The sequence below is a fragment of the Anolis sagrei genome, chromosome 11, assembly GCF_037176765.1.
Source record: "Anolis sagrei isolate rAnoSag1 chromosome 11, rAnoSag1.mat, whole genome shotgun sequence".
Lineage (NCBI taxonomy): Eukaryota > Metazoa > Chordata > Lepidosauria > Squamata > Dactyloidae > Anolis > Anolis sagrei.
In genome coordinates this window covers 5,483,084-5,508,120 of record NC_090031.1, presented here as the reverse complement: position 1 = coordinate 5,508,120, position 25,037 = coordinate 5,483,084, and the positions used below count along the sequence as shown (strand labels likewise).

At 48.5% G+C, this 25,037-nt stretch overlaps 2 protein-coding genes across 5 annotated transcripts in view; one reads left to right on the top strand and one right to left on the bottom strand.

Annotated features, from left to right (window-relative positions):
* VAV2 (vav guanine nucleotide exchange factor 2) overlaps window positions 1-16,664 on the bottom strand; it is a 130,345-nt gene extending 113,681 nt beyond the window's left edge. For 3 of the 4 annotated variants that reach the window (XM_067471823.1, XM_060757463.2, XM_060757465.2), the window contains exon 1: window positions 15,720-16,663. In XM_067471823.1, the coding sequence (XP_067327924.1) occupies window positions 15,720-15,923 (204 nt within the window). In that variant the 5' untranslated portion in view covers window positions 15,924-16,663. Of the gene's footprint in view, window positions 1-15,719 lie in introns of all 4 variants that reach the window. The other variant, XM_060757461.2, reaches the window with a different exon arrangement.
* Window positions 16,665-21,007: 4,343 nt separating this feature from the next.
* Window positions 21,008-23,987, top strand: BRD3OS (BRD3 opposite strand). The gene is made up of 2 exons (XM_060757466.2): window positions 21,008-21,120; window positions 22,985-23,987. The coding sequence occupies exon 2, from the start codon at window positions 23,304-23,306 to the stop codon at window positions 23,679-23,681; it is 378 nt and encodes a 125-aa protein (XP_060613449.2). The 5' UTR covers window positions 21,008-21,120; window positions 22,985-23,303; the 3' UTR covers window positions 23,682-23,987.
* Window positions 23,988-25,037: the final 1,050 nt, after the last annotated feature.

Genomic DNA, 25,037 nt, shown 5'->3' with positions numbered 1-25,037 from the left:
AGTCCCCGGAAATAGGATAGTCCAAGGAAAATAGAAACACCAACACTTGCGTTTCTATTTTCCTTTGGCTATCCTACTGGTGGGGACATATCTGGTGGGGACCTATCCAATGGTGGAGACACAATCGTGATAACTGTGCAGTAAAGTCCTTGGAAATAGGATAGCCCAAGAAAAATAGAAATGTCAACACTTGCATTTCTATTTTCCTGGGCTATCCTACTGATGGGGACACATCTGGTGGAGACTTTTCCAATGGTGGGGAGACAATCGTGATAACTGTACAGTAAAGTCCTCGGAAGTAGGATAGCCCAAGGAAAATAGAAATATCAACACTTGCGTTTCTATTTTCCTGGGCTATCCTACTGGTGGGGACCTATCCAATGGTGGGGACACAATCGTGATAACTGTGCAGTAAAGTCCTCGGAAGTAGGATAGCCCAAGGAAAATAGAAACGGCAACACTTGTATTTCTATTTTCCTGGGCTATCCTACTGGTGGGGACCTATCCAATGGTGGGGACACAATCGTGATAACTGTGCAGTAAAGTCCTCGGAAGTAGGATAGCCCAAGGAAAATAGGAATGCCAACACCTGTGTTTCTACTTTCCTTAGGCTATCCTACTGGTGGTGACACATCTGGTGGGGACCTATCCAATGGTGGGGACACAATCGTGATAACTGTGCAATAATGTTCTCAGAAATACGATAGCCCAAGGAAAATAGAAATGCAAACACTTGCGTTTCTATTTTCCTTGGGCTACCCTATTGGTGGGGACACATCTGGTGGGGACCTATCCAATGGTAGGGACACAATCGTGATAACTATGCAGTAAATTCCTCGGAAGTAGGATAGCCCAAGGAAAATAGAAATGCCAACACCTGCATTTCTATTTTCCTTTGGCTATCCTACTGGTGGGGACACATCTGGTGGGGACCTATCCAATGGTGGAGACACAATCGTGATAACTGTGCAGTAAAGTCCTTGGAAATAGGATAGCCCAAGAAAAATAGAAATGTCAACACTTGCATTTCTATTTTCCTGGGCTATCCTACTGATGGGGACACATCTGGTGGAGACTTATCCAATGGTGGGGAGACAATCGTGATAACTGCAGTAAAGTCCTCACAAGTAGGATAGCCCAAGGAAAATAGAAATGTCAACACTTGCATTTCTATTTTCCTGGGCTATCCTACTGGTGGGGACCTATCCAATGGTGGGGACACAATCGTGATAACTGTGCAGTAAAGTCCTCGTAAGTAGGATAGCCCAAGGAAAATAGAAACGGCAACACTTGCATTTCTATTTTCCTTGCGCTATCCCACTAGTGGGGACACATCTGGTGGGGACCTATCCAATGGTAGGGACACAATCGTGATAACTATGCAGTAAATTCCTCGGAAGTAGGATAGCCCAAGGAAAATAGAAATGCCAACACCTGCATTTCTATTTTCCTTTGGCTATCCTACTGGTGGGGACACATCTGGTGGGGACCTATCTAATGGTGGAGACACAATCGTGATAACTGTGCAGTAAAGTCCTTGGAAATAGGATAGCCCAAGAAAAATAGAAATGTCAACACTTGCATTTCTATTTTCCTGGGCTATCCTACTGATGAGGACACATCTGGTGGAGACTTATCCAATGGTGGGGAGACAATCGTGATAACTGCAGTAAAGTCCTCACAAGTAGGATAGCCCAAGGAAAATAGAAATGTCAACACTTGCATTTCTATTTTCCTGGGCTATCCTACTGGTGGGGACCTATCCAATAGTGGGGACACAATCGTGATAACTGTGCAGTAAAGTCCTCGTAAGTAGGATAGCCCAAGGAAAATAGAAACAGCAACACTTGCATTTCTATTTTCCTTGCGCTATCCCACTAGTGGGGACACATCTGGTGGGGACCTATCCAATGGTTGAGACACAATTGTGATAATTGTGCAATAAAGTCCTCGGAAGTAGGATAGCCCAAGGAAAATAGAAATGGCAACGATACCTAGCTTTGGTTTGATGTTTCCTATCAACTTGCTCGAAGGCGTTTTCTCCATCCGTTCCCAAGCAAACCCATCAGCACGGTTTGCCTTTGTTCGCTGAAGAGAGCGGAGAAGAAGGCGGAGGAGGGAAAATGTTTATCTCCGTCTCGCAAATTAGGATCCCGCATTAGACCTAAGCCTGGCTTAGCTCACCCGAGAATATTATTGACCGGTCAACAACAGCTGGTTCGCTTCATGGGAGAAGCCGCGTCCAAGAGGAAATTGGCTCAAGCCCGTTTGGAGATGAGAACATGGCCCCGGGGGCGGGGAGAGGCTCCTCGGCTGGAAAGGAAAACCTCGTTTATGACCCTTCGTTTTGACACTTCTATCCGATTAGACGTAATAAGGGCCGAGGAAGCAAGGCAGATTCGTGGCTGAGATAGTTTCAAGATTTATGGCCTGCGATAAAGGGGAATGGAGGCAAATGTATGCTGCCGATTACTGGAAAGCCAGTGTCTGCTTCTGGTTTAAGAGTCTAAAGATACCAATTTCTGGTGTGTTGGTTTTTTCGTCAACGAAAGAGAGTACCGGTAACTTGCCATAAACCGTAATACCTTTTGGTAACGGTAACTTGCCTATTGGTAACAGTAACTTGCCATCAACCGTAATTACTTTTCAAAAAATTCCCGTGCAAAACCAAGCAACTTTTGAGATGGTCCAAATCTAAGTCATGTAAAGGAAGTTTGTCGGAATTGTGGCTTCGCTTCCTTCCCGTTCTGCTAATATAAAAGGAGAAGTGGGATTCACACAAAGGCCGGACTGCATGCAATGGGTCGGAGGAGGTTTTCTTTGGCCTTCATTTGGATTTGACTCAAATTTGATGGAGTTTGACCCCACTCTTATCAGCCATGTCTCAATGCTATGGAATCCTGGGAGTTGTAGTTTGGTGAAGCACCAGCACTCTTAGGCCTTGTTAAACTACAACTCCCCGGATTCCATAGCACTGAGCCTGGGCAGTTCGACCGAGGTCAAACTGATTCCTAAGAGTTGTAGTTTGGTGAGACAAAGGCACTTTTGCACAGAGGAGGTTAAAGTCCTTTTAAAACTACAACTCCCAAGATATCATGAGCCTGGGAAGTTCAGGTGGGGCCAAACTGATTCCTGGGAGTTGTAGTTTGGTGAGACATGGGCACTTTGGCACAGAGAAGGTTAAAGTCCTTTTAAAACTACATCTCCCAAGATATCATAGCACTGAGCCTGGGCAGTTCAGGTGGGGCCAAACTGATTCCTGGGAGTTGTAGTTTGGTGAGACATGGGCACTTTGGCACAGAGAAGGTTAAAGACCTTGTACAACTACAACTCCCAGGATTCCATAGCAGTGAGCCTGGGCAGTTCGACCAGGGTCAAACTGATTCCTAAGAGTTGTAGTTTGGGGAGACATAGGTACTTTTTCACAGAGAAGGTTAAAGACCTTGTTAAACTACAACTCCCAGGATTCCATAGCACTGAGCCTGGGTAGTTCAGGTGGGGCCAAACCAATTCCTGGGAGTTGCAGTTTGGTGAGACAAAGGCACTTTTGCACAGAGAAGGTTAAAGACATTTTAAAACTAGAACTCTCAAGATACCATAGCACTGAGCCTGGGAAGTTCAGGTGGGGCCAAACTGATTCCTGGGAGTTGCAGTTTGGCAAGACAGGCGCTTTTGGACAGAGAAGGTTGAAGACCTTGTAAAACTACAATTCCCATGATTCTATAACATTGAGCCAGAGCAGTTCGAGTGGGGTCAAACTGATTTCTGAGAGTTATAGTTTGTTGAGACATGGGCACTTCTGGACAAAGAAGACCTTGTAAAACTACAACTCCCATGAATGTATAGCATTGAGCCAGAGCAGTTCGAGTGGGCTCAAACAGAATCCTGGGAGTTGTATTTTTAAGAGGCTCCGGCACTCTTTGGCAGAGAAGGCTCAAGTAAAACTACAACTCCCAGGATTCCCGAGCATTGAACAAGTGCAGTTCAAGCAGCGTCAACCTGGATTAATTCGACAGTGTAGAGATAAACCCCTAACCCCTGGAACCATAAGCTGACGCTCCAACAATGGCACTGATTCATGTAATTTCCATTATGAACATAGTCAGAAAAGGCACGCCTTCCATGTCACTTTATCTCTGTCTCCAGGATGCACGGAACAGGCAATATTTAAATGTGTTACTAGAAAGCCTCCGGAATGCGACGCCATTCAGTGGAGCGCCTGGTTTAATTCCTGGTCGGCGGTTTCCTCCCGGGACCCACTTCTCATTACCTTTTCCTCCCTTCCTGATACAACTGCATGCGAGCAGATTATCTTCAAGGGGACGCGACAAATTTGCTACAAATCCCCCCAGGAATTTCCCGGACGGCTGTTATTGGGGGAAAGATAATGCTGCGGCGAGAAGGAGCACAAAATAAATGCTCGCAAGCCCTGGTCAGGTGGCGCATTAATCTACCTTTGGGTCGATGCTAATATGATGGCCGGCAGAGAAGAGCGGACACATCTGTGCAGTACACTCTCAGCGTCGTTGTGGCTGTTGTAGTTCAGCCTGTGATGGTGTCTGATGTCAGTGGGGATGATGGTTTTCCTTGTTTGCTTAGAAGCCCAAGGCCTCTCATGAACGGAGTGCTTTTCCTGCAGATTCCCAAGGTCACATTCCTGGGAGAGGCCTTCAGCGGGCTTTCTCTGAGAAACTGTCTTGAGGATGATTTGTCAGGTTTTATAATACCACAAAGGACTACCACTTCACCTGCTTCATAGGAACTCTGCTACGAAACAGGAGCTTTTTGTTGAGTTCCAGGGTCAGAGAAGCAAATGGTGAAAACAGAAGAGCATGCTTGCTCCATCAATATTTAACATTTAGACAAATGACCAGCCACTGCCAGAAGGGACAGAGAGTTTGATCTATGCTGATGATCATGCCATTACTGCTTAAGCAGGGAGCTTTGAGATGGTTGAACAGAAGCTCTCCGAAGCTCTAGGTGCCCTTACTGCCTATTACAGGGGAAACCAGCTGATCCCTAATCCATCTAAAACGCAGACATGTGCCTTTCATCTCAAGAACAGAGAAGCATCCCGAGCTCTGAGGATCACCTGGGAAGGAATCCCACTGGAGCATTGCAGTGCACCCAAATACCTGGGAGTCACTCTGGACCGTGCCCTGACCTACAAGAAGCACTGCCTGAACATCAAGTAAAAAGTGGGTGCTAGAAAAAATATCATACGAAAGCTGACTGGCACAATCTGGGGATCACAACCAGACACAGTGAAGACATCTGCCCTTGCATGCTCTGCTGCTGAGTATGCATGCCCAGCGTGGAACACATCTCACCACGCTAAAACAGTGGATGTAACTCTTAATGAGACATGCTGCATTATCACGGGGTGTCTGCGCCCTACACCACTGGAGAAATCACACTCTTTAGCCGCTATTGTACCACCTGACATCCGCCGGGAAGTAGCAGCCAATAGTGAAAGGACCAAGGCAGAGACATCTCCAGCTCATCCCGTGTTTGGGTATCAGCCAGTACGTCAACGGCTTAAATCTAGAAATAGTTTGCTAAGATCTACAGAGACACTCGCTGGAACACCTCAGCAAGCAAGAGTCCAAAAGTGGCAGGCTCAAACCCAGCACCTCAATCCATGGGTGATACCAGATGAGAGACTCCCCCCTGGGCACACAGAAAACTGGGCGACTTGGAAGGTGCTGAACAGACTGCGCTCCGGCACCACGAGATGCAGCGCCAACCTTCAGAAATGGGGCCACAAAGTGGAATCCACAACATGCGAGTGTGGAGAAGAGGAAACCACTGACCACCTGCTGCAATGCAGCCTGAGCCCTGCCACATGCACAATGGAGGACCTTCTTGCAGCAACACCAGAGGCACTCCAAGTGGCCAGATACTGGTCAAAGGACATTTAATCAACTACCAAGCTTGCAAACTCTGTGTCTTTTGTATGTTTGTTTGTTTATTCTGTCAAAAATGTAATACAACTGTTCGGTTGCCTGACACGATAAATAAAATCCTGAACTCATCTCTGAGCCTGGAACCTCAGGTCTCAGCGGTGACCAGGGGACCATTCGCACAGTTAAAACATGTGTGCCAGCTGCGCCCGTACCTTGGGAAGTCTGACTTGGCCACGGTAGTCCACGCTCTGTTTACATCCCGTATAGACTACTGCAACACTCTCTACGTGAGGTTGCCTTTGAAGACGGTCCGGAAGCTTCAATTAGTCCGACGACTAATTGAAGAATCCTTCCCAAGGTCACATTCCTGGGAGAGGCCCAAAGCAGTCTTTCTCTAAGAAACCGTCTTCTGAGGATGATTTGTCAGGTTCAGAATTAAATGAGTTTGAAGATAGAAGACAAGACTTTTGTAAACAAATTCACCATGATTTTAAACTTTTAATCCTTGTTGTCGGCTCTGCACACTGTGATTTATTTTCTTGTGTTTAAATTATTGTGATTTTATATTGTTGACAGTGGGAGTTGTAGTTCCCCCTACAGCCAGACAGACACACTGAACCCACCCATGATATCTCTAGAGCAAACTTGCCCAACGTAACAAATTTTACATACTGATGGAATTTCTGGGGGTTAACCTGCCATGATGGGAGTTGTAGTTCACCTTGGGCATTTTGACTTTTTCAAATAACCCAAGTTCCCAAGATAGTAATAAATAAATAAAAATATTAGGCTATCAACTTCTTGCTCTATAGGTGCATCAATAGTATAGAATGAATGCAGTTTGGCACCACTGTAAGTGCCGTGGTTCAATGCGAACACTTTTAACGTGCCAATGAGGAAAAAGTTCCAATCCCTGCATGAGGACAACACTCTCCGATGCATACGATTAGATCTATGGAGCGTCACTCGAGAGATTAGCTCTCGTTGGGATTAAAATTAGAGAGACCACAAGGCCGCGGCACATATTTTCCAGCTCGCCGAATGAAAAACGGCCATCTCAGCGCAAGATGGAAATACCGGACAAAAAGACCCTTTGTCCGTGGGGAGAAAAAAAAGGAAAGGAAGGAAGAAGAGAACCAGTTTTCTTCCTTGGCTTCTGCACCGACTTCCATGCCTGTTCGCTGGCGATGTCTTCGTTCCATAGATTTCGATGCAAAAAGGACCCCAAACAACCCTTGGAATCACGTAGTGACGCATAGAGCAACATCGCAATGAAATATTGGGTGCTTCAACAGTGGATTTAGTTTAGTTTTGTGCCACTTGAACGCTCAGAGTAGTTGTAGTTCACCTACATCCAGAGTGCATTATGAACCCAAACAATGATGGATCTGAACCAAACTTGGCATGCATATATTATATGCATGCTCGGCGCATGGCAGCCTGGTGAGGGAGAGGATGCGAGGCTGGCGGAGGTTCGCATCAGCGAGTCACTTCAGGGGTCCTGTGTGGGAAGTTGGGCCCAATTCTATCGTTGGTGGGGTTCAGAATGCTCTTTGATTGTGGGTGAACTATAAATCCCAGCAACTACAACTCCCAAATGTCAAGTTCTATTTTCACACTCCACCAGTGTCCACATTTGGGAATATTGAGTAGTTGTGCCAGGTTTTCTCCAGATCCATCACAGTGCTCTCTGGATGTAGGTGAACTACAACTCTAAAACTCAAGGTCAATGCCTACCAAACACTTCCAGTATTTTCTGTTGGTCATGGGAGTTCTGTGTGCCAAGCTGGGTTCAAATCCACAGTGCTCTCTAGATGTAGGTGAACTACAACTCCCAAACTCAAAGTCAATGTCCACCAAACACTTCCTGTATTTTCTGTTGGTCATGGGAGTTCTGAGTGCTAAGTTTGGGTCAAATCTATTGTTGGTGGAGTTCAGAATGCTCTTTGATTGTAGATTAACTCTAAATCCCAGCAACTACAACTCCCAAATGCCAAGGCCTATTTTCCCCAAACTCAACCAGTGGTTACATTTGGGCATATTGAGTATTTGTGCCAAGTTTGGTCCAGATCTATCAGCGTTTGAGTCTACAGTGTTCTCTGGATGTAGGTGAACCACAACTCCCAAACTCAAGGTCAATGCCCACCAAACCCTTCCAGTATTTTCTGTTGGTCATGGGAGTTCTGTGTGCCAACTTTGGTTCAATTCCATTGTTGGTGGGGTTCAGAATGCTATTTCTTTGCAGGTTAACTGTAAATCCCAGCAACTACAACTCCCAAATGACAAAATACACCCACCCACCCCACCCCCCACCCCCGCCAACTCCACCAGTATTCAGATTTGGGCATACTGGGTATTTGTGCCAAATTTGCTCCAGTGAATGAAAATACATCCTGCAGATCATTATTTACATGGCGATTCATAATGTTAGGGTTATGGTTGGGGTCATCACAACATGAGGAACTGTATTAAGGGGTCGCGGCATTAGGAAGGTTGAGAACCACTGGTCTAGAGGCATTCTCTCCTGACGTTTCGCCAAGCATCCTCAGAGGTAGTGAGGTCTGTTGGAAGTAGGAAAATGGGTTTATATATCTGTTGAATGACCAGGGTGGGACAAAGAACTCTTGTCTGCTGGAGCTAGGTGTGCCCACCAAACCCTTACAGTATTTCCTGTGGGCCATGGGAGCTCTGTGTGCCAAGTTTTGTTCAATTCAATCATTGGTGGAGCTCAGAATGCTCTTTAATTGCAGGTGAACTATAAATCCCGGCAACTACAACTTCCAAATAGCAAAAAAAAATCACCCCTAGCATGCCCCTTCAAGGCATGGGGATTGTATGTGGGATGTTTGGCCCAATTCTATTGTGGGTGGACCTCAGAATGCTCTTTGATTGCAGGCAAACTATAATTCTCAGCAACTATAACTCCCAAATGACAGATTCAATCCCTCTCCCCACCCCACCAGTATTCAAATTTAGGTGTATTGGGTATTTGTGCCAAATTTGGTCGAGTGAATGAAAATACATCTTGCATATCAGATATTTACATAACGATTCATAAAAGGAGGAAAATTACAGTTATGGAAGTAGCAATGAAAATAATGTTATGGTTGGGGGTCACCACGACACGAGGAACTGTATTAAGGGGCCGTGGCATTAGGAAGGTTGGTCACCACGACACGAGGAACTGTATTAAGGGGCCGTGGCATTAGGAAGGTTGGTCACCACAACACGAGGAACTGTATCAAGGGGTTGTGGCATTAGGAAAGTTGAGAAATACTGGTTTACATGGAGATAAAATTGGGCGAAGAGCCCGGCCCTGAGGGGTCGGGTCGCAGCATAAAAAAGGTTGTTTAAAAAGCTGTTCAGCAGTGGAACTCTCTGCCCTGGAGTGTGGTGGAGGCTCCTTCTTTGGAGGCTTTTAAGCAAAAGCTGGATGGCCCTCTGTCAGGGGTGCTTTGAATGTGATTTTCCTGCTTTTTGGCAGAATGAGGTTGGACTGGATGGCCCATGAGGTCTCTTCCAACTCTGATTCTGACCACTGATCTAGATCAAGGGAAGTCCTAGTCCCATTCTCTTCTGCTTCGGTGAGACCTCACTTGTCATAACCCTGCGTCCAGTTCTGGCCAAAGCAATGCAAGAAGGATAGGAAAGATGGACAAGCAAAAGAGCCGAAGTTCAGGAAACTATAAGTCGAGGGTCATTCTGTTGACATGGCAGGGCTCACATTGCTCCGGGTTTCTATATGTCAACGATTGGCTCGAAGTCTCTAGATTTAAACATGAGTTTATGGGGCAGTGAAGCGAAACTTCTCGTTCCTGATTCCTCCCTACCCAACGGGCCAAAAAAGCAGACTTATGCAAAATATATATGTAAAGAACACAGAGGAAGAGAGAGGAAGCGGGCATGCAAATGCAAGCGCAGACTGCAAGATCCGGTGTAGTTCGGCTTGAACTCTGGTTGTATTTTTAGACTCGAAAGTCCCACTGACAGCCCCCTTTTTGGAGGGTCGAAATGGAAGGATCTTCCAGGGCAAAAGAGGGAATCAAAGAAGGCGATGAGCCAAATAACCGTGCCTCGCAGATACGCAATTCGACGCGGCAACGCAGCAACGACTCAGCCAGCCTCATTCATTATCCAAAGCGCTTCCATCTCTCGGCCATGAATCTTGCAGCGTCTCTTTGCCGCATCGCCGCGAAGTTGGCGATGCAGCATTCGCTCGCAATGGCCTCGTATTCCATACTGCGGAATGGATGCAGTTTGGTAGTAACTTGAACTCCAACAGCTCAATGCGGTGGGATCCTGGGAGTTGTAGTTTGCCAAGGTCTTTGGCTTTTGCATGGCCAAATTGATGCAGTTTGGTGCTGCTGAAATGGAAGCTGACCATGATGGGAAGCTGGTAGTTGTGGTACAGAGAGGTATCAACATGCTTTGGGCCTTGGCAAACTATAATTCCCAGGACTCCATCATATTGAGCCAGGGCTCTACATCTGTATTTGTGCCACCAAAACAACCACTGACCATTATGGGATCTGGAGAGTTGTAGTACGGAGAGGTATCAACATGCTTTGGGCCCTGGCAAACTATAATTCCCAGGCTTCCATTGTATTGAGCCAGGACTCTCCACCTGCAGTCATGCCACCAAAACGGCTGCTGATCACAATGGGATTCTGGTAGTACAAAGAGGTATCAACATGCTTTGGGCTTTGGCAAACTACAACTCCCAGGACTCCATTGTATTCAGCCAGGGCTCTCCACCTGCATTTGTGGTGCCAAAACAGACACTGACTGCGATGGGAACCTGATAGTATGGAGAGGTATCAACATGCTTTGGGCCTTGGCAAACTATAATTCCCAGGACTCAATCGTATTGAGCCAAAACGAATGCTGACTGTGATTGGATCTAGGTAGTATGGAGAGGTATCAACATGTTTTGGGCCCTTGGCAAACTACAACTCCCAGGACCCCATTGTATTGAGCCAGTGCTCTCCATCTGCATTCATGTTGCCGAAACGGACACTGACCACGTTGGGATCCTGGTAGTACAAAGAGGTGTCAACATGCTCTAGGCCTTGGAAAATTATAATTCCCAGGACTCCATCATATTGAGCCAGGACTCTCCACCTGCAGTTGTGTCACTGAAACAGTCACTGACCACAACGGGATCCTGGTAGTACAAAGAGGTATCGACATGCTTTGGGCCTTGGCAAACTATAATTCCTAGGACTCCATTGTATTGAGCCAGGACTCTCCACCTGCAGCCATGACACAACGGCCGCTGATCACAATGGGATCCTGGTAGTATGGAGAAGTATCAACATGCGTTGGGCTTTGGCAAACTATAATTCCCAGGACTCCTTTGTATTGAGCCAGGACTCTCCACCTGCATTTGTGCCGCCGAAACAGACACTGACCGCGATGGGAACCTGGTAGTACAAAGAGGTATCAACATGCTTTGGGCCTTGGCAAACTATAATTCCCAGGACTCTATCATATTAAGCCAGTGCTCTCCACCTGCATTCATTCATTCTGCAGTGAAGAGGCACCCAACGGAAGGGAGATGTAGCTTTTAGAAAAATGGCCACTTTTGATTACATTTTGCAAGCCATTAAAATGAAAATAAACAAGAAAATACCCCAAATCCGAACAAAACAAAACAAAAGCAATGTGTTACCATTAGTTGCCTTGAGTGTTTTTTAGTTTCGCAACCGAAATGCTAGATACAACGTTAATAGACCCAACAGGCAAACAATGGGTTGCTGTGAGTTTTTCGGCCTGCGTGGCCATGTTCCAGTAGCATTCTCTCCTGATGTTTTGCCTGCACCTGTGGCTAATGGCATCCTCAGAGGTCTGTTGGAAGTGAGGCAAGTGGAATGTATACATCCCTGTGGAATAATATCCAGGGTGGGAGAAAAGATCCTGGTCCGTTTGAAGCAAGTGTGAACATTGCCAATTGAGTAACTAGTAGCCTTGCAGCTGCAAAGCCTGGTTGCTTCCTACCTGAATCTAGGCAAATGTGGTTTATATATCTGTGAAACTTGTCTGCTGGAGTCAAGTGCGATGTTTATATATCTGTGGAATGATGTCCAGGGTGGGAGAAAGAACTCTTGCCTGCTGGAGGCAAGTGCGAATGTTGCCATTGGCCAGCTTGATTATCACTGAATAGCCTTGCAGCTTCAAAGCCCGGCTGCTTCCTGCCTGAAACTAGGCAAGTGTGGTTTATATATCTGTGTAATGATGTCCAGGGTGGAAGAAAGAACTCTTGCCTGCTGGAGCCAAGTGCAAATGACGCAACTGGACAGTTTGATTACCATTGAATAGCCTTGCAGCTTCAAAGCCTGGCTGCTTCATGCATGAAACTAGGCAAGTGGGGTTTATATATCTGTGGAATGATGTCCAGGGTGGAAGAAAGAACTCTTGTCTGCTGGAGGGAAGTGCGAATGTCGCCATTGGCCAGCTTGATTAGCACCGAATAGCCTTGCAGCTTCAAAGCCTGGCTGCTTCCTACCTAAATCTAGGCAAATGATGGGCATGGCCTCATGTAAGCCGCACCGAGTCCCTTCCTGCCCAAATCTAGGCAAATGTGGTTTATATATCTGTGGAATGATGTCCAGGGTGGGAGAAAGAACTCTTGCCTGCTGGAGGCAAATGAATGTCGCCATTGGCCAGCTTGTTTAGCACTGAATAGCCTTGCAGCTTCAAAGCCTGGCTGCTTCCTGCCTGAAACTAGGCAAGTGGGGTTTATGTATCTGTGGAATGATGTCCAGGGTGGGAGAAAGAACTCTTGTCTGTTGGAGGCAAATGTGAATGTTGCCATTGATCACCTTAATTAGCACTGAATACCCTTACAGCTTCAAAGTTTGGCTGCTTCCTGCCTGGGGCGGAATCCTTTGTTGGGAGGTGTTAGCTGGCCCTGATTGTGTCTTGTCTGGAATCAGATGTGGGTATTTATTTATCGTGTCATTAAAAACAAACAAACAAACAATTAGACGTGGGTAAAACGTCAGGAGAGAATGCTTCTGGAACATGGCCATACAGCCTGGAAAACTCACAGCAACCCAATATACAATTTGCTCGGGACTCAAGACAATATTGTAGTTCTACACAGTTTGGTACCATTTGGCTCAACGCTGTGGCATTGGGAGAGCTATAGTTTGGCCAACAAGGCTAAAGATGTTGTCGAACTACATCTCCCAGGATCCGACTGCCCTGAGGCAAAGCAGTCCAAGTGATACCAAACTGCATCAGCTCCACAATGTAGACGCACTGTGTTATTGCCATTATGCCAACGAAGAGGCTTCCCATAACATATTCCTAGATGGAAAGGGGCTGAAGAGCCCCGGCGCAATCTGCTGCGGCAGACAAGGCAAAGCCGGCGCAATTAACGTCGCAATCTGTTTGCGACCTTTTGAATAAATGGTTCCCTTTGGCCGCCCGAGCTGTTAAAGACATTAGCAAAACAGTAATTCAAAAGGAAGGCCGGGGACAAAGCGGGGATTAGCTCTCTCATTAAAGGTTCGTCATGCAAGAGAGAACAAGGGTTTGGGGGGAGAGGGGGATCGTGGTTGCCTTTCCATTCCACGTTCCGGCCGAAGATGGCTTTCCGGGCTCAAAGGTGCATTTCCACTACGCTGGGTTGGGATTAGTGGGTCGGGGCTAAAAATGGCCTCGGTAGGGGCCAGTAGTCACCTTGATTGGGCTAGCAGTTGCCCCTAGGAAGGCTAATGGTCATCTCTGTTGGGGCCAGTGGTCACCTCAATTGGCAGTAGTGGCCACCTGAGTTTGGGCTAGTAGACATCTGGGTTGGGGCTAAGTGGTTGCCCTGTGTTGGGGCTAATGGCCCCCTCAGTTGGGCTAGTGGTAGGACTAATAGTCACCTGGGTTGGGGTTAGTGATAGCTCTCGGATGAGGCTAGTATTCCCCTCAATTGGGCTAGTGGTTGCCCTGTGTTGGGGCTAGTGGCCCCCTCAGTTGGGCTAGTGGTAGGACTAATAGTCACCTGGTTGGGATTCGCGATTGCTCTGGGATGAGGCTAGTAGTCCCCTCAGGTGGGCTAGTGGTTGCCCTGTGTTGGGGCTAGTGGCCCCCTCAGTTGGGCTAGTGGTAGGGCTAATAGTCACCAGGTTGGGGTTAGTGATAGCTCTGGGATGAGGCTAGTAGTCCCCTCAGTTGGGCTAGTGGTTGCTCCTAATAAGGCTAATAATCACCAGGGTTGGGGCTAGTAATTGCTCTTGGTTGGAGGTAGTGATTGTCCTTGGTTGGGGCTAGTATGCCCCTCAATTGGGCTAGTGGTTATGCCTAGTAGGGCTAATAATCACCTGAGTTTGGGCTAGTAATTGCCCTTGGTCAGGGCTAGTGGTTTCCCCCAGTAGGGCTAATAGTCACCTGAGTTTGGGCTAGTAATTGCCCTTGGTCGGGGCTAGTGGTTTCCCCCAGTAGGGCTAAGTGTCACCTGGAATAAGGCTAGTGATTTCCCTGGGCTGAGGCTAGTAGTCCCCTCAGTTGGGGTAGTGGTTGCCTCCTGTGTTGGGTCTAGTAGTCACCTGAGTTTGGGCTAACTGTCACCTGGGCTGGAGCTAGTGATTTATCTGGGCTGATGCTAGTGGTCCCCTCAATTGGGCTAATAGTTGCCCCAGTAAGGCTAATAGTCACCTGAGTTGGGGATAGTGATTGCACTGGGTTGGGGCTAGTGGATCCCTCTGTTGGGCTAGTGGTAGGACTTATAGTCACCTGAGTTGGGGCTAATGATGGAACTTTGTCAGGGCTAGTGGTTGCCCCTGGTAGAGCTAATAGTTACTCGAGTTTGGGCCAATAGTCACTGGGTTGGGGTTAGTGGTTGCCCTGGGTGGGGGCTAATATTCCCCTCAGTTGGGTTAGTGGTAGGGCTAACAGTCATCTGGGTTGGGGCTAGTGGTTGCCCTGAGTTGGGCTAGTGGTCACCCTCAGTAGGGCTAATAGTCACCTGGGTTGTGGCTAGTGATTGCCCTGGGTGGGTTAGTAGTCACCTGGGTTGGGGCTAACAATTGCCCTTGGTTGGGGCTAGTGGTTGCCCCTGGTAGAGCGAATAGTTACATGAGTTTGGGCTAATAGTCACCTGGGTTGGGGCTAGTGGTTGCCCTGGGTGGGGGCTAGTAGTCCCCTCAGTTGGGTTAGTGGTAAGACTAACAGTCATCTGGATTGGGGCTAGTGGTTGCCTTGAGTTGGGGCTAGTGGCCACCCTTGGTAGGGCTAATAGTCACCTGGGTTATGGCTAGTGATTGCCGTGGATGGGGGCTAGTAGTCCCTCAGTTGGGCTAGTGGTAGGGCTAACAGTCATCTGGATTGGGGCTAGTGGTTACCTTGAGTTGGGGCTAGTGGTCACCCTCAGTAGGGCTAATAGTCACCTGGGTTATGGCTAGTGATTGCCCTGGATGGGGGCTAGTAGTCCCCTAAGTGGGGCTAGTGGTTGCCCCTGGTAGGACTAGTAGTCACCTGGGTTGGGGCTAGTAATTGCCCTTGGCTGGGACTAGTGGTTGCCCACATAAGAGCTAATAGTCACCTGGGTTGGGGCTAGTGGTTGCCCTCAGTGGGGGCTAGTAGTCCCCTCAGTTGGGCTAGTGGTAGGGATAATAGTCATCTGGGTTGGGGGTTGTGGTTGCCTTGAATTGGGGCTAGTGGTCACCCTTGGTAGGGCTAATAGTCACCTGGGTTGTGGCTAGTGATTGCCCTGGGTGGGGGCTAGTAATTCCCTAGGTTGGGGTAGTGGTTGCCCCCGGTAGGGCTAGTAGTCACCGGGGTCGGCCTAGTGGTGGTCCCGAGAAGCCGCTGCCCACTCACCTGGGACATCTGTGGCCGGAAGTTGATGTCCTTGAGGTCGATGGATCCGGGGGCCAGGTTGTGGAGCAACTGGCAGAGCAGGACCCCGTCCCGGAGGGCCTGGGCCAGCTCGAAGACCACGGCCGAGGGCCACACCACCCGGTGGTTGGCCGGCAGCACCTTGCAGTCGATGAGCCAGCGCCCACACTGCCGCCACTCCTCCATGGTGGCCCCAGGAGAGGAGCGAGATAGTGGAGACCCTTTCCCTGCGGTGGAGCTTCCCTTTGGACTCCTAGGTGGCCCTAGGATGCCGTGCCATGGTGGGTCTCAAAGCCCACCAAGACCTTGGGAAATGGGTCTGCAAGGAGTACAGAGAGTAGACCAGGCCCTTGGTAAGACAAGGGGCCAACCCTTGAGTCGAGTAGACCAGCTCCTGGATAGATAGAGTGGGCCAGCCCTTCAGTGTGATACTCAGTAGACCGGCTGAATCCAATTCGAGTAGACCGGGAGCTCAAACAAGCTTTGGTAGACCGGAACCTTGCTAAAGTCGTCAGTAGACCGCCTCCTTGCCTGAGAATAAGCCGCCCCTTGGATGTCTTCCTCGGCTTGGAATGGAGTAACTAGTCCCTTAGACGCCTCGGTCCGACGCTGGGTAGACCGGCCCCTCGGCGAGGCTGGGAGTTGACCGGCGCCTCCCCTTCCTCTTCTGTTTCGTGGCCCCAAAGAGGCGCCGCCGCAGCCGGGCTTGGACTCAAGGCTTCAGCGGTCGGAGCGACGGCCTCCGCGGTTCCTCCTTCATGCCGAACCGGAGGAAAAGGACCCTCCCGACCGCCCAGGAGGCTCTCTTCTCGGCTTGGCTGGGACGGAAGGAGGCGGCCGCGGGAACAAAGCGGACCTTCCCCTTTTTGTGGGCAGGGAAAGGAGCGAGAGGCGGCTCCCTCCAGCGCCTCCCGTTCGCTCCGGCGGCCGCGGGGGGGCGCAAAAGGACAGCCGCCTCTGACTCCTCCTCGCCGGGCAGCCGGAGGGGATTTCCCCCGGTGGGTCCCCTTCCTCCGGAGGAACCCCAGAGGGCATCCAAACCAACCCCCAGAAAAATACCCAAGATTTCACCAATTGGAAGGAATTCCCCCAAAGGTCATCTAGATGGATCCCCAAAGTCTCAAGGGTCTTCTGAATGGGAAAGGGACCCCCAAAGGTCATCTAGACTGAGCCCCAAAAGTCTCATGAATAGGAAAGGTCATCTAGACCCCCCAAAAGTCTCCTGAATAGGAAAGGGGACCCCCAAAGGTCATCTAGACCGACCCCCCCCCCAAAGTCTCATGAATAAAAAACGGGACCCCCAAAGGTCATCTAGACCGACCCCCAAAAGTCTCATGAATAGGAAAGGTCATCTAGACCCCCCCCAAAAAAGTATCCTGAATTGGGAAGAGACCCCCAAAGATCATCTAGACCAACCCCCCCAAAAATCTCCTGAATGGGAAAGGGGACCCCCAAAGGTCATCTAAACTGACACCCCAAAAAATCTCCTGAATGGGAAAGGGGACCCCCAAAGGTCATCTAAACCGACACACCAAAAGTCAGGAGAAAGGGGACCCTCAAAGGTCATCTAGACCAACCCCCCCCCAAAAAGTTTCCTGAATGGGAGAGGGACCCCCAAAGGTCATCTAAACCGACTTATGAATGGGAAAGGGACCCTCAAACGTCATCTAGACCGACCCCCCAAAAAAGTTTCCTGAATGGGAAAGGGACCCTCAAATGTCATCTAGACCGTCCCCCCAAAAAAGTCTCCGGAATGGGAAAGGGGACCCCAAAGGACATCTAGACCAACCCCCCAAAAGTCTCCTGAATGGGAAAGGGTACCCCCAAAGGTCATCTAGACCGACCCCCCAAAAGTCTCATGAATAGGAAAGGTCATCTAGACCTCCTCAAAAGTCTCCTGAATGGGAAAGGGACCCTCAAAGGTCATCTAGACCGACCCCCCAAAAGTTTTCTGAATGGGAAAGGGGACCCCCAAAAGTCATCTAGACAGACCCCTCCCCAAAAGTCTCCTGAATGGGAAAGGGGACCCTCAAAGAGCATCTAGACCGACCTCTCCCCAAAAGTCTCCTGAATGGTAAAGGGACCCCCAAAGGTCATCTAGACCGACCCCTCCCCAAAAGTCTTCTGAATGGGAAAGGGGACCCCCAAAGGTCATCTAGACCAACCCCCCAAAAATCTCCTGAATGGGGAAGGGGACCCCCAAAGGTCATCTAGACCGATACCCAAAATCTCCTGAATGGGGAAGTCATCTGGATTGGGGCTAGTGATTGCCTTGAATTGGGGCTAGTGGTCACCTTTGATGACCACAAAGGTCATCTAGACCGACCCCTCCCCAAAAGTCTCATGAATGGGAAAGGGACCCTCAAAGGTCATCTAGATTGACCCCCCCCCCAAAATCTCCTGAATGGGAAAGGGACCCTCAAATGTCATCTAGACTGACCCCCCAAAAGTCTCATGAATGGGAAAGGGGACCCCCAAAGGTCATCTAGACAGACCCCCCTCAAAAGTCTCCTGAATGGGAAAGGGACCCCCAAAGGTCATCTAGACCGACCTCCCCAAAGTCTCCTGAATGGGAACGGGACCCCAAAGGTCATCTAGACCAACCCCAAAGTGTTAAGGAGCCTGTGAATGGTGAAGTACCCTTAAATGTCATCTAGACTGACCCTCAAAAAGTTTCATGAATGGGAAGGGGGACCCCCAAATGTAATCTAGACTTACCCCCAAAGCTGCAAGGATCCTATGATTGGGAAGGGACCCCCAACGGTCATCTAAACTGACCCCAAAAGTCTCAATGTTTCTATGAATGGGAAAGGAACGCCTATAGTCATCTAGGCTAACCTGCAAATGTCTCAAGAATTCTGTGCATGGAAAGAGGACCCCAAAGGTCATCTAGACCAACCCTCAAAGTTTCAAGAATGCTGTGAATTGGAAGGGACCCTAAAGGTCATCTACACCCATTCCCAAAGTCCTCAAGCATTATAGACTCTTATATATGGTAAGTGATTCCCAAAGGACATCAAGTCTGACTCAAAGATCCTGAAATAATACTTCGGCCACTTCTTTTAATACCCTTGGATACCCTTCATCTGGCCCTGGAGACTTGCTGCCTCTTCCTCTCCACCTCTTCTTTAAATCCTTCATTTCGGAGGATTTTGGAGTCCCAGGGAAAGGATGTGGGCGGGGCCAGAACCCAACAGGTAGGCCTGTTGCTAGGCAGATCAGAGAGAATCCCCAGGAAGTAAACAGAGAAGGTGAGCAGTTGGAAAGAAAGGTGGAGCAGACTCAAGACTGGAGGTGAGAGAGCATGGCCAGGTATATCCATCCCTTCGTGGCAAGAGATGCCTCTCAAGTCACAGAAGCTTATGAACTGGAGGGGAAGCCCACAAAGGAGACCCTGCTCCATGCTGGGAGACCCCCTTTTCCATTTGGGGTCCCTTTCCATTCATGACACTTTGGGGGTTGGATTCTAGAAGACCATGGGAGTCCCCATTTTTAGGATCCTTGAGACTAGGGTCAGTCTAGATGGCCTTTGGGGATCAACTTCCCATTCATAGAATCCTTGAGACTTTGGGTTGGTTTAGATGATCTTTGGAGGTCCCATTCCCATTCGTAGAATCCTTGAGACTTTGGAGTTGGTTTAGATGACCTTTGGAGGTCCCCTTCCCATTCGGAGAATCCTTGAGACTTTTGGGGTCAGTTTAGATTACCTTCGGAGGTCCTCTTCCCATTCATAGCATCCTTGATACTTCGGGGGTCTGTTTAGATGACCTTTGGAAATCTCCTTCCCATTCATAAATTTTTTGAGACTTTGAGGGTCAGTCTAGATGAACTTTGGAGGTCCCCTTCCCATTCATAGAATCTTTGAGACTTTGAGGGTTAGTCTAGATGATCTATGGGGTCCCCATAGATCATCTAGATAATCATTTTTGAGGACTGGTCTAGATTATCTTTGAGGGTTCCCTTCCCATTTGTAAAATCCTTGAGACTTTTGGGGTTGGTTTAGATGACCTTTGGAAATCCCCTTCCTATTCATAGAATCCTTTAGACTTTTGGGGTTTGTTTAGATGACCTTTGGAAGTCCCCTTCCCATTCATAGGATCCTTGAGATTTTGAGGGTCAGCCTAGATGATCTATGGGGTCTCCCCCATTTATGAGATTTTTGAGGATTGGTCTAGATAATCTTTGAGGGTCCCCTTTCCATTCGTAGAATCCTTGAGACTTTTGGGGTCTGTTTAGATGACCTTTGGAAGTCCCCTTCCCATTTGTAAAATTTTGAGACTTTTGGGAGTGAGTCTAGATGACCTTCAGAGGTACCCTTCTCATTCATAGAATCCTTGAGATGTTTGGGGTCAGTTTAGATGACCTTTGGAGATCCCCTTCCCATTCACAGAATCCTTGAGACCTTGAGGGTCAGTCTAGATGACCTTTGGAGGTCCCCTTCCCATTCATAGACTCCTTGAGACTTAGAGGGTCAGTCTAGATGATCTATGGGGTCTCCTTCCCATTCATGAGATTTTTGGGGATTGGTCTAGATTATCTTTGAGGGTCCCCTTCCCATTTGTAGAATCCTTGAGACTTTTGGGGTTGGTTTAGATGACCTTTGGAGGTCCCATTCCTATTCGTAGAATCCTTGACACGTTTGGGGTCTGTTTAGATGACCTTTGGAAGTCCCCTTCCCATTCACAGAATCCTTGAGACTTTTGGGGCCAGTTTAGATGACCTTCAAAGGCAGAATTCATAGGATAATTGATCAGGGTCAGCCTGGATTATCTACGGGGTCTCCTTCCCATTCATGAGATTTTTGGGGATTGGTCTAGATGACCTTTGGGGTCCCCTTCCCATTTATAGAATCCTTGAGACTTTGAGGGTCTTTTTTTTCTATTTTGGGAGAATTTTCTATTTTGGGAGACCCCATTCCACGTTAGCCCCCTTTTAAAGGTGGAGACCCCCTTCCTTCCATGGGCGGAGACCCCCTTTCCATGTTGGGGGGCCCCTTTGCATATCCAAAGACTCTTTTGCATATTAAAAAGGACCCTTTTTGCATATTGGGAGGCCCTTTCCCACATTGGAGATGCCTTTAGTGGAGGCCCCTATCCTACAACCCCTTTTCGCATGGCGTAGACCCCTTCCGTGACCCCTTTTCGTGGCCTCATCCCATGTTACATGTTGGGAGACTCCTTTGGGGCCTTCCACTCCCTGCAAGACCAAGGCAGGCCTTTGGAGGGAGGGAGGCAATGGGAGCTGGACAGCTCCGCCTGCCAATGACGCAACCAACTCTCCTCCTCTTTCTCCTCCTTCTTCTCTCCTTCGTTGGGATCTGCAGTGTGGAAACAGGCCGGGACCGACTCCACGAGACCCCCCAACCCCAGGATGTCCTGTCCCAGTAAGTAAATGGGGGATAATGGAGGAGGAAGAGGAGGAGGAGAGGGATCTCGGGGTGCAATTCCTGGAGAATGAAAACAATGAGGTCACCGCATTCCCACCATCTTCTAGCCTCATTCGCCACCCTCTTGAGGGCCTCTGAGCATGTGCAGAGCATCCCTTGCCCATCAAGGGGAGAGCCTGGACCTCACTAGAGAGATGGAGAGGAGTACCAAAGGGCTAGCTTAGGAAAGAATGGCCTTTTGCAGAGGCAGAATTCGAAAACATCCCCAAAGAGGTGCATCCCGAGCACATGCAAGCCTATGATCAAGAATGGCTCGCTTTCCAGGTCAAGAAAAGCCATTAAAAAAACAACGAAGTATTTCTTGCAATGGATAGTGTGAGTCATGCTAAGGAAGGTTTGGGAGTTGTAGTCAAGCAAGGTCCAAAGTAATGCACGGTTCTCATTTCTGATCCCGGTTATTTCCAATTCTTTTCGCAGCTTCTTCCTCTTCTGCCAATGACTCCTGCTAAGGAAGGTTTGGGAGTTATAGTTTAGTAAGGTCCAAAGGTTCCCATGCTATCCATTGCTAGACTACAACTCCCTTCTGAACCGGGTTACTTCCAACTCTTTTCGCTTCAGTCAAGGGATAGCATGACTCCTGCTAAGGAAGGTTTGGGAGTTGTAGTCTAGCAAGGTCCAAAGCAATGCACAGTTCTCACTTCTGATCCAGGCTATTTCCAATTCGTCCTCTTCTGCCAATAGATAGCATGACTCGTGCTACGGAAGGTTTGGGAGTTGTAGTCTAGCAAGGTCCAAAGCAATGCATGGTTCTCACTTCTGATCCAGGCTATTTCCAATTCTTTTTGCAGCTTCTTCCTCTTCGGCCAATGGCATGACTCATGCTAAGGAAGGTTTGGGAGTTGTAATTTAGTAAGGTCCAAAGCAACAGTTCTCAGTTCTGATCCAGGCTATTTCCAATTCTTTTCGCAGCTTCTTCCTCTTCTGCCAATGACTCCTTCTAAGGAAGGCTTGGGAGTTGTAGTCTAGCAAGGTCCAAAGCAATGGGACTTGTAGTTTAGCAAGGTCCAAAGGTTCTCACTTCTGATCAGGGTTACTTCCAATTCTTTTCGCAGCTTCTTCCTCTTCTGCCAATGGATAGCGTGACTCGTGCTACGGAAGGTTTGGGAGTTGTAGTCTAGCAAGGTCCAAAGCAATGCATGGTTCTCACTTCTGATCCAGGCTATTTCCAATTCTTTTTGCAGCTTCTTCTTCTTCTGCCAATGGCATGACTCATGCTAAGGAAGGTTTGGGAGTTGTAGTTTAGTAAGGTCCAAAGCAACAGTTCTCAGTTCTGATCCGGGTCATTTCCAAATCTTTTCGCAGCTTCTTCCTCTTCTGCCAATGGATAGTGTGACTCATGCTACGGAAGGTATGGGAGTTGTAGTTTAGCAAGGTCCGAAGGAATGCACAGTTCTCACTTCTGGTCCAGGCCATTTCCAATTCCTCCTCTTCTGCCAATGGATAGCGTGGCTCGTGCTAAGGAAGGTTTGGGAGTTGTAGTCTAGGTTCAAAGCGATGCATGGTTCCCACTTCTGATCTGGGTTACTTCCAACTCTTTTCGCAGCTCCTTCCTCTTCTGCCAATGGATAGTGTGACTCATGCTAAGAAAGGTTTGGGAGTTGTAGTCTAGCAAGGTCCAAAGCAATGCACGGTTCTCACTTCTGATCCCGGTTATTTCCAATTCTTTTCGCAGCTTCTTCCTCTTCTGCCAATGGATAGCGTGAGTCATGCTAAGGAAAATTTGGAAGTTGTAGTCTAGCAAGGTCCAAAGCAATGCACGGTTCTCGCTTTTGATCCCGGTTATTTCCAATTCTTTTCACAGCTTCTCCTTCAAAGCCAATGGTGACCTCGATTCTCCTGCCAAGATTCGCTCTGGATCCAGGACGAAGCAACAGCATCACCTTGGGATGGGCTTTGTAGTCATAAGAGGCCTCTTTCGCCCAACCTTCAAGTATTTGGATCCAGAATTCCATTTTAGATGAGCTTGCAGGAAAGACAGATCAAAGCAGACACCAAAAGGCGGTATGTACTTAGAAAACGGAATACTAGAAGGCACCTCCATGCTGATATCTTCTTGGAGAAGATGTCTCAAGTCCTCAAACCTTCTGCAACCCTGACTGCGTTGCATCGTGAGACCATGAATGAGGTTCTTCTCTTTCCAACGCACTAGAGGGCACCGTTTGGTCATCTCCTGGGCTTCAGTGCGGCACAACGGGACACCGCAACAACATCCTCCCAACTTCGGAACAACGGAGCCGATAAAGATGAGTGGTCGGCCGCCTCTAGCTGAAAAGGCGCTTTCGGAGAGTTACGCCCGCCTCCGGTACCGGGACACTTCCCTCCTCATTTGGCAGCAACAGCAGCAGAAACTGGAGAGCCTCCCGCCGGGGACGTACTTGAACCGGAGCCAAAGCATGTGGTACTCGCAATACGGCAACCAAGCCATCCTGGTGCGGGATCGGAACAAGGCGGATGTCACCCGGGACACGGGGCAGTCCAAGTTTTGCACCGTGATGTGACTTTCTTTTCTTTCGACGATGTAGATCGAATGCGGCTTTAGATACTACTTGAACTGCCATGGCTCAGTGCCGTAACATCCTGGGAGTTGTAGTTTGGGGAGGCACCAGTACTCTCAGGCAGAGCAGGATAGAGATTGCATCAAACTACAACTACTCTCAGGCAGAGCAGGATAGAGATTGCATCAAACTACAACTCTCGGGATCCCATCGCAATGAGCCATGGTGTCTAGATGTATTCATTCGACAACAACACCCCCCTCGGAAGTAGGTGAGATATGGAGTCGATAATAAAACAAATACATCTGATGTAGTTGCCTCTTGCTTTGAGCTTCAGGGGGAGTCGGGTATGAAATACAGTGAAATATAAATATTTGTAGTTACAAAATTCAGGATTTCGACCAAATTTTTTGGTTCTCCGATTTATTTATTTATCGAGTCATCAGCAACCAGTCATTTGTATTACATTTCTAACAGAACAAAGCAAACAAACAGACAAAATACAAAATTTGTGAGTTTGGTAGTTGATTAAATGCCCTTTGACCAGTATCTGGCCACTTGGAGTGCCTCTGGTGTTGCTGCAAGAAGGTCCTCCATTGCGCATGAGGTTACATTGCAGCAGGTGGTCAGTGGTTTGCTCCTCTCCACACTCGCATGTCGTGGACTCCACTTTGTGGTCCCATTTCTGAAGGTTGGCTCTGCATCTCGTGGTGCCAGAGCGCAATCTGTTCAGCGCCTTCCAAGTCGCCCAGTCCTCTGTATGCCCAGGGGGGAGTCTCTCATCTGGTATCAGCCATTGGTTGAGGTTCTGGGTTTGAGCCTGCCACTTTTGGACTCTCGCTTGCTGAGGTGTTCCAGCGAGTGTCTCTGTAGATCTTAGAAAACTATTTCTAGATTTAAGTCGTTGACGTGCTGGCTGATACCCAAACAGAGGATGAGCTGGAGATGTCTCCGCCTTGGTCCTTTCACTATTGGTTGCCACTTCCCAGCGGATGTCAGGTGGTGCAATACCGGCTAAGCAATGTAATTTCTCAAGTGGTGTAGGGTGCACACACCCCGTGATAATGCGGCATGTCTCATTAAGAGCCACATCCACTGTTTCAGCATGGTGAGATGTGTTCCACACTGGGCATGCGCACTCAGCAGCAGAGTAGCACAGAGCAAGGGCAGATGTTTTCACTGTATCTGGTTGTGATCCCCAGGTTGTGCCAGTCAGCTTTCATATGATATTGTTTCTAGCACCCACTTTTTGCTTGATGTTCAGGCAGTGCTTTTTGTAGGTCAGAGCACAGTCCAGAGTGACTCCCAGGTATTTGGGTGCGCTGCAATGCTCCAGTGGGACTCCTTCCCAGGTAATAA

Bases quoted from the DNA above. Each gene is read 5' to 3' on its own strand.
- BRD3OS (XM_060757466.2), top strand. From the start codon at position 23,304: ATGAGGTTCTTCTCTTTCCAACGCACTAGAGGGCACCGTTTGGTCATC.